This window comes from Saccostrea echinata, unplaced genomic scaffold, assembly GCF_033153115.1.
Source record: "Saccostrea echinata isolate AGI-Se365-2 ecotype Australia unplaced genomic scaffold, CSIRO_AGI_Sech_v1 ptg000029l, whole genome shotgun sequence".
Classification (NCBI taxonomy): domain Eukaryota; kingdom Metazoa; phylum Mollusca; class Bivalvia; order Ostreida; family Ostreidae; genus Saccostrea; species Saccostrea echinata.
Window position 1 is genome coordinate 39,739,332 of NW_026889778.1, and position 8,293 is coordinate 39,747,624.

The 8,293-nt window shown below is 34.8% G+C and overlaps 1 protein-coding gene across 1 annotated transcript; it reads left to right on the forward strand.

Moving 5' to 3' along the window:
- Positions 1-247: 247 nt before the first annotated feature.
- On the forward strand, positions 248-3,770 carry LOC133195301 (angiopoietin-related protein 1-like). The gene is made up of 4 exons (XM_061331151.1): positions 248-255; positions 770-905; positions 1,251-1,416; positions 3,193-3,770. The coding sequence occupies exons 1-4, from the start codon at positions 248-250 to the stop codon at positions 3,570-3,572; spliced, it is 690 nt and encodes a 229-aa protein (XP_061187135.1). The 3' UTR covers positions 3,573-3,770.
- The last annotated feature ends 4,523 nt before the right edge of the window (positions 3,771-8,293 follow it).

The following is an 8,293-nucleotide window of genomic DNA, read 5'->3' on the forward strand; positions in this document are numbered from 1 at the left end:
TGCTGCCGGTGAATAGTTTAATGACTATTTCACCATGGGCAAATAGCACAAAAACTATTCCACGGTAGGGGTTGTTTGGAAAAAAATAGCATGTTTATTCGTCATATTTTTATATAGAAAAAATTCACAGAGGTATAATAAACATGTATATGTGCTCTTGTTGTATATGTAAATAAATTAAACCTAAACATAAAATACTTTCATCTCTCAATGCCATGTTGTGAAGACTTGAGAGTTGAAATAGAGCATGTTGTGGTATTAAAACAAATTACTGTATTCAAGTGTTGCTTTCTTTGATATTTGTACTTTTATCATATATAGCGGTCACTTTTATCTGTCTGCATTATTGAGGAATAAGGGCGAGACCCCTTTACTCTAGCTGCAGAACTGTAGCTGAAAAAAGACAAAACGGAGGCAGTTCAAGTTTTTCAGACCAGTCATGAGCTACAGATCTGAAGCTACATGTACCTCTCCCCGAAAAGTTTTCAAAATCAAATAAAATTTATCTATTTAATTGATAAGACAATGCATGTTTTATTTACTTGATTATTGTGTGATACTAGATTTACCCAGAAAAAGCACACTCGGTTTCGCCCCCTGGACCCGCATTAAGAGCAAGTTACGTCCTTTGAGTTTACAATAAAAAGGAATACAACCTTAGAATTTTTGTTCTCAATAAGAAAAAAAGACACTTTTTAGCTCGAAGAAAAGAGGGGGTCATCAGAACTCGCCCTCAGGACTAACACACCTCCCCGACCATCTTACTCAGGCTTCTAAATGTAAGCAAGGGGAGATCTAATAAAGTGATACTGTGTCTTTCTTTAGACTGTAGCCATGTACGAGCTCTGGGTCATCTGAAGAACGGCACATACGCATTATGGATGAATGATACAACACCCTTCAAGGTATCAATATTAAGCAATTTAAAATCAATAAACTAAAAACTTTGTGCCTATCTTTCAATTTAAAGACTCATCATACCTCTGTTTACTGATCTAAAAAAAAAAGAAGCTTATAACGCTTGTAATTTTTTTCAAAAGAAATTTAAATTAAATTGTGCACAATATAAGCATAGCCTTCGGGACAAAATTTGACAGAAATTACCTTTTTAAAATTTGATACTTCTATAAAGAATTTTGTCATTTATCCAAGCTAGAGTAATCTTTCTTATCAGAGGGTAAATAACCTTAAAATGAACACAAAAGTATACATGTACATGAAATACTATTCTCCTACCGTTATATATGTAGGTACGTTGTGAACATGGAACCTCTAACTCCTTCACCGTGATTCTTCGGAGGATGTATGGAACAGAAAATTTCTACCGTGGTTTCCATGACTATCAGTACGGGTTTGGTCATCCCCAGGGAGATTACTGGGCGGGGCTTAACCAAATCTACTACTTGACCACTACAGGTAAGCCGAAGTCAATGTACTCTTAGATACACTACTGCAAAAGGAATTGCGTTTTTCAGATAATCTGTTATGCCCCATCACAACAATAAGTCAAAATTAGACAGTAACATGAACCGTAAATTTTGTTGGTTTTCCTAATTTATTTCTGTAAACGTTTATTTGCACACGTGTAGCATCGACAAACTGCATTTTAGTCTTAACGTTTTATATTTCGGTTCCTGTAATATATATCTGAAGGGTTTTATTGTAGTTATCAGAACTACCATCGCTTTGGCGACAAAAAAATATGTGATTTTTTTCTCTGTCGAAATATACACAGTGTTACAACCACAGGTGCTTGGGGACGGGACCTCTCCCCCCCCCCCCCCCCGTCCTCCCCGTTCCATATATACCCCAAAAATTCACACTCTCTGATACTTAAAGAGAAATTTTAGTATCAGAGAGTGTGAAATTTTTATAAAAGGCTAGTTTTAGGTTATATTTTGGATTTTTCAGTGACTGTTGTAATACTTTGTGCATGTTGTGAATGTGTCATAAAAAATATTTTTATTATCTAAAAGAAGTCAGAGAATACGTGGGATACGGAACGGGGGTGGGGGGTGGGGTGTCCCGTCCCCAAGCACCTGTGATAATACTCAATCACGTTCATGGCCGAGATGTATATATTAAGTGCAAACAAATGCTAGAAGGTTTATGTTATGTTAATGTGTTAACATAAAAGGAAACATTTCACAAAAATATTAAAGTTTATGGTTGTCTTCGTTGAAAAGCCTTTATGACTGTTTTCAGCTGACCCGAACCGAAGGTTCAAGATTACACGTCGTGGTCGTCAGATTGCCCGTCCGTCTGTTAATTTTTCACATTTTCGACCAAACTTTGGAAAAGGGGATTCAAGGGTCACACCCTTAAAGCAGAAGTAAGCAAGAAATGGCAAAATAGGGTGGGTTTCTTTAAGTGAAAGCTTCATGACATAGTGTAGATTCAAGTTGTTTTTTTTTTTTTTACCAAACAATGATCCCTGGGGTAGAGTAAAGGTACAATGGTGGATCAAAGTTCTACGGGGTAGGATGGGGCCATCATAGGGGATCATAATTATACATGATTCTATATAGGGAAAAATCTTTAAAGACCTTAAAGATTCTCCTCTCCAGAATAGCATGCTCATGATTTGTCATATCAATATTCAAATATATTCCCAGGTAGTTCATATTCAGATTTGTTTAAATCGTGGTCCCCGGGGATAGGATGGGGCCACAATAATGGATCAGCGTTTTATGTGGGAATATATAGGAAATTACTTTTAAAAGCAGGGCAAAATTAAATCATATAGATATACAAACACTCCGAAGTTGTGTGGATTTATTTTTTTTTTTCAATTATGGACCGTATTGGCGCCTGGGTTTAGGTAGGGCTACCGTTGGGGGTCAAAGTTTACATAATGCATATATACAGGGAACCAATTACTGAAAAATCTTCTGTATATATAGAACAGCAAGGTCCTGTTAGTCATATTAAGATTAAAGCACATTGTGTAGATTCAAGTTCGATTTAAATATAACCCCTTTGGACTAGACTGGGTTAAAATATGGAACGAAATTAAAGAATAGAAAATATCTGTTAAAAATATTTTGAAGAAGAACAGCAAGATCAAGGTGATTCAGGTTAGCGTTGTGGCCCATGGGCCTCTTGTAAATTTATTTATTTAAAAGGAACTACATTTATTTAAAGCTAAACAATGCAATAACTCGGAAGTAAAGTCTTTATTTTGTTTTCAAGGTAACAACATCCTAACTATCAACATGCAAGACTGGTTCGGTAACAATTGGAACGTTCGCTACAATCGCTTCCGGGTCAATGCTGCACCATATTACCAGCTTTCCATCGGGTCTTTTCAAGGTCAAGTTCCAGATGACCTTTCATTTAACAATGGCATGTATTTTGCCACCTACGACAAACCCGATGCACATAATTGCGCTGTCCATCAGAAAGGAGGGTGGTGGTACAATTATTGTACCTACGCCCTCCCCACGGGGGTTTACTACCACGGGGGACCCTACACGCCCTCTGGTGGATTTTACGACGGTATTTACTGGAGGGATTGGCAAGGATATGGATATTCTCTGAAATATTTAGCCATGACTGTTTCAAATTCATAAGGTGAACTTAAAGGCAATACTGCAGATTTTACATGCATAAGACTAGAAATAGTTGATGTAAACATTATACAGACTCATCAAAATTTAAACAGAAGAAACTCTTTGAAAACATTTTTGAGAATGCAGGATTTGTGAAAGAATTTATCAAATTAAACTACGAGTGTAAATAACGAACTTCTGGATCAATCTCGAGTGGGAAGTAAAACCTACCGTTTGGTCAATTTTATGAAGTTATTGATCAATTTTGTAAAGTTACTGTAAAAGAACAAAAAATATTTTCAATATGATGGATATGAAGACACGATGACATAGATTTTTATTGTAATTTGTTTATTGTCATGTACAAGTGCAAATAATAAACCCTACTTTTTTAAATTGGAAAAGTTGATTAACAATTTAGCCAGTATCACTAGTTTAATTAGAAGGTTATTAAATTTGTGTCAGTTGATATTTGCCCGAATAAAATTTTTAAGTGCACAAGTTTGTAAGAGTATTTTAAAACCGAATGAGTGTCGTTATCCATGAATATAAATTAAAAAAAATTGTAAAATATTGTTTAGATAGTTTTTATTAAAAGTGTATTATCTATCTTTTTCGTTTAAATTATCACTGAGTTGAGGCATATTTTGTCGAAATTGTGTGCGTGCAAGAAAGGGCCATAGATTAATTATATAAGGACTCTGCGACTAGATGTTGGTGTGGGTGTATGGGTACCCTATAGTAATCACTGTGTCCCCGTCTGTCTGTTTTCCCGTCAACATTATCTGTAACGCGATAACCGATTCGTTATACTTTCAACGTACATGCTTTATTTGGAGAATGGCACCATATGTACTGTAGTTTTTGGGGTCAGTTGGACAAAGGTAAAAAATCGAGATAGTTGTTAAAGCCATAAAGTACATGTGTCATATATATATATATATATATATATATATATATATATATATATATATATATATATATATATATATATATATATATATATATATATATATATATATATCAGATTACAATTTTAATCAACTTAAAGTTATATGGTACATGTAGGTCTGGACAATAATCAGTCAGAAATAAAAGACCACATACAAATGTTATTGTCCCTTTAGCCATATTTATGGTAATTCTAACAAATGCAACAATTAAAATCTGATATCTCACAGGAAAGGGAAAATTTAGTTACGCAAAATGTTTTTTGGCAATCTCGAAAGCTCTATATATAGTCATAGATGAAAAACAACAATCCGTGAGTAATTCATTAAGGTGAAAATGAAAATGGTGAAGATAACGAACAGCGATCGATTTCAAAAAATTTACAAACAATACATATCTGTGAACAGGGCATAAAACACGGGCCTCCGGAAATTCCAGAGCTGGAATCAGGTGCCTAGGAGGAGTAAGCTTCCCCTGTTGACAGGTCATACCCGCCGTGAACCCTATGTATTGATCATATATACGAAACATTCCGTAGTCAAATTTAGTATAACAAGCTAATTCAGAGAATTTGTGTCCCCTGCTTAAGGAAATAAGAAGATCATGCGCAGATCTAGGGAGATGGGGTGGGGGTGGGGGGTCGGACCCCCCACCCTAGATTTGCAGAATTATTAAATGTATACATGTATACTGAAGCAAATAAAAAATGCCAATATGGATATATAGATTTAATAGCTTATTCTTTAATATGTGTATAGAAGATTCTTTTTATATAGAATATTTATCACTCTGTAATAATGATTTAATAAGTTTGTACAAGCCAGACGTCATAACTTCTTCATTTCATATGTTGAATACTATCATTTAGTAAATCGAAAAAAAAAAAACATTTGAAAAAAAAAAAACACGGGATCGCCCGAGATTTGAATCTGGGACCTCTCATATGCTAAGCAAGAATCATACCCCTAGACCAACTTGGCGCTATCTTGTGTTGCAAATGAAATGCAAACCTTAGGTCACATATATAATATTATGATATTGTCAAAATTTCACACAACACATGGTGTCTAATTTAGCCTTTACTAAACAGTTCTAATAGACGTAATTAGAATATAAAGTCTGTATTATATGTAATAACTCTCCACATGCCCCTGTGCTAAAAATAGTGCCAAGCGACTTCTAATACAATTTAAGCTTTCGCAATGAAATTTTGCATAGCAACCCCCTATGGCCTAAAGAAGACTCCTATTGATTTTGAGGTCAAAAGGTCAAGGTCATAAATTCATAAATTCTGTCTGTGTGTAACACTTTCGTTTTCGGGCGATATCTCAAGAGGCTTTTGAGCTTTTGCAATGAAATTTTATATCATAACTCCTTAGGGCATCTATCGCCCATCTCAAAGTGTCCCGCCCCGTTTTTTGTTGCTTTGTTTGTTTGTTTTTGTTTTGTTTGTTTGTTTGTTTTTTTTCCGATGCAGACTCAGCGACAACACATGGAGAATGGGAGCAAGAATTTGGAGATTACTTTGGCGACTTGACCAATGAAGTTCCAGACAATTAAATTGAGGTGTTTTTAAATGGGGTTCGATCCTAAAAATATGCATGCACTTTAAAAATCCCGGATTTGATGCAAAACTTTCTCAATGTAAAGCGTGGGAAACACAATGTAACCTTGAGTTAAGCCAATCTTTAGAAGATCAATTTTAGTCAAAAATTGTTATTATATTCTTTTTTTTAATCAATTTTTCTAAAACTTATTTTTCTTGTTGAAAAGATGAAGTTGGAACGCCCCACACATCCCAATTATACTCCCTCCCCCCCAGAAAGACAATAGTATGTCCCTCAAATGTTACCATAAACAATACGCTAGAGGAATATATTATTTGACATGTGCATCTTTGTTTGGTCCATTCTCCTTTCTGCCTTACATGACTTTACAATTTAGCCCAAGTACAAAGAAACTGTTGAAGATATAATTGTCAGTCATCATTCACTGATTAAAATTGATAATCACAATCAAACATTTTAAGATTTTGTGATGTTGGCCTTCCCCATTCAGGCACAAATCCAGGATTTGTGGTAGGAGAGGCACTATTAGGTGGAAAGCGGTCTGTGGACTGCCAACGTTCTTAGTGGGTACAGGACACTGTCCAGTGGGGGTGCCTAAGAGAGCGAACTTCCCGTAAGCTTTTGAAATTCAATAAACAGTAAACCTCATTTTAACCAAAAAACAAAGAATACAAGTGGAATTTTACCTTTAGTACATTATATATGACAGTGAAACTATATCTGAAATATATTTCTTTGGTTTTAGTGTGGGCACGCACGGGGAGTGCGCCCGCCTGATTTCACTCCTGTCATTGCATTTTTATTACATTTCCTAATGTTGATTATTTTCATTGATCTGACATTGACGTGGACCTCACAATATCCTGATTTCGCTCTCCCTGCAGTTTTAGTCAGATTCCAATAAAACTTGGTACACAAGTAAATTAAATAAGAACCATTTTATTTAGTGGTGTTGACATCACAGAAATTGAGTCGAGGGACTATTTTCTCTGGGTTTTTTAAATTACAATTACAAACTGGCGGAACAATTGTCTTATTAAATACATCTTGTATTTTGACTTAAGTTGAAATAAAATATATGGAGATAACGAACAGTATTCAAGCTCAAAAGTCAATTTAAACAATACAAATCAGGAGCAGAGCAAACACGGACCTCTAAAACATCAGAGGTGGGATCAGGTGCCATGGAGGATTGAGCATCCCCTGCCGACCGGTCACACTCGCCGTGTGCTCCTTGTCATGATTGGGAAATAACGGAAATCCGTCGACAATTCAGTGTGTAAATAATGGCCTAACAATTAGTATGAAAAACATGAGTCAGCATTTGACTTACTGATAGATTGTATTTGCTGACAAGGTCATTGTATCGACCATAGAACTTACGAAATGATGACTTTAGACGAGACTGTTGTTATCCTTGTTTCATCAGCTTGTTGGTTAATAACTTACCTCGTTTTAGAAATTGTTCATACGTAGAGCATGCTCTTGCGTATCGAATCATCTGAGAGAAAAAAACATATTTAAAGTTATATTAAAGAATACTGAAAAAATCTTGCAGCCATACAAAGAAATTTTTAATTGTTTATTAACTTTATTACATACAATTTCATCATACATTTTTATCAGAACAGCTGATTTTGTTCTTCTATGATTTTCAAGGGTTTGTTTGAAACAAAATGGCCCAACAAAATGTGGTCACAGAGGGTTAGTCCGTTTTATAAAAACAACGGCGACGTACATGTATCAACCTTAATTTTTGTTTTTAACTTATTAGAATCCTACACTCTTAAAATATTTCGTTGAAATCCTACACTCTTGAAATATTTCGTTAATAAAAATACTCTGACTATAATTAAGAGTGTTTTGGTGGTATTTTACAAACGTATCTTTTGAACTTAAAGCAAGCATAGTAAGGCCCGCCTCATGAGCAGATGAGGGGCCCATCTTGTATACACACCAATAAATTTCACTGAATTTTATTTCATTTGAGATTTGATCTAAAAAACAGTTCATCTATGTTCCTTTGTTTACTATATGGGACCGCAAGAGTGGTTGTAAATATGTCTGCATATTTCATGAATTTAATTCAAAGGTTGTTTCTTAATTCCTTTTATTGATGGGTTAAATTTCGTGACTAAAGCATTCGATATGGCATTTTTATCATTTTTAGATATGGTTTGATTCAATAAAATATTGTTTATATACTTTTTCCAAATTAGTTTT

Excerpts from the sequence above, each read along its gene's own strand:
- LOC133195301 (XM_061331151.1), top strand. Across the intron at positions 906-1,250 it reads ATGATACAACACCCTTCAAG|GTACGTTGTGAACATGGAAC; the intron begins GTATCAATATTA and ends TTATATATGTAG. Across the intron at positions 1,417-3,192 it reads CTACTACTTGACCACTACAG|GTAACAACATCCTAACTATC; the intron begins GTAAGCCGAAGT and ends TTTGTTTTCAAG.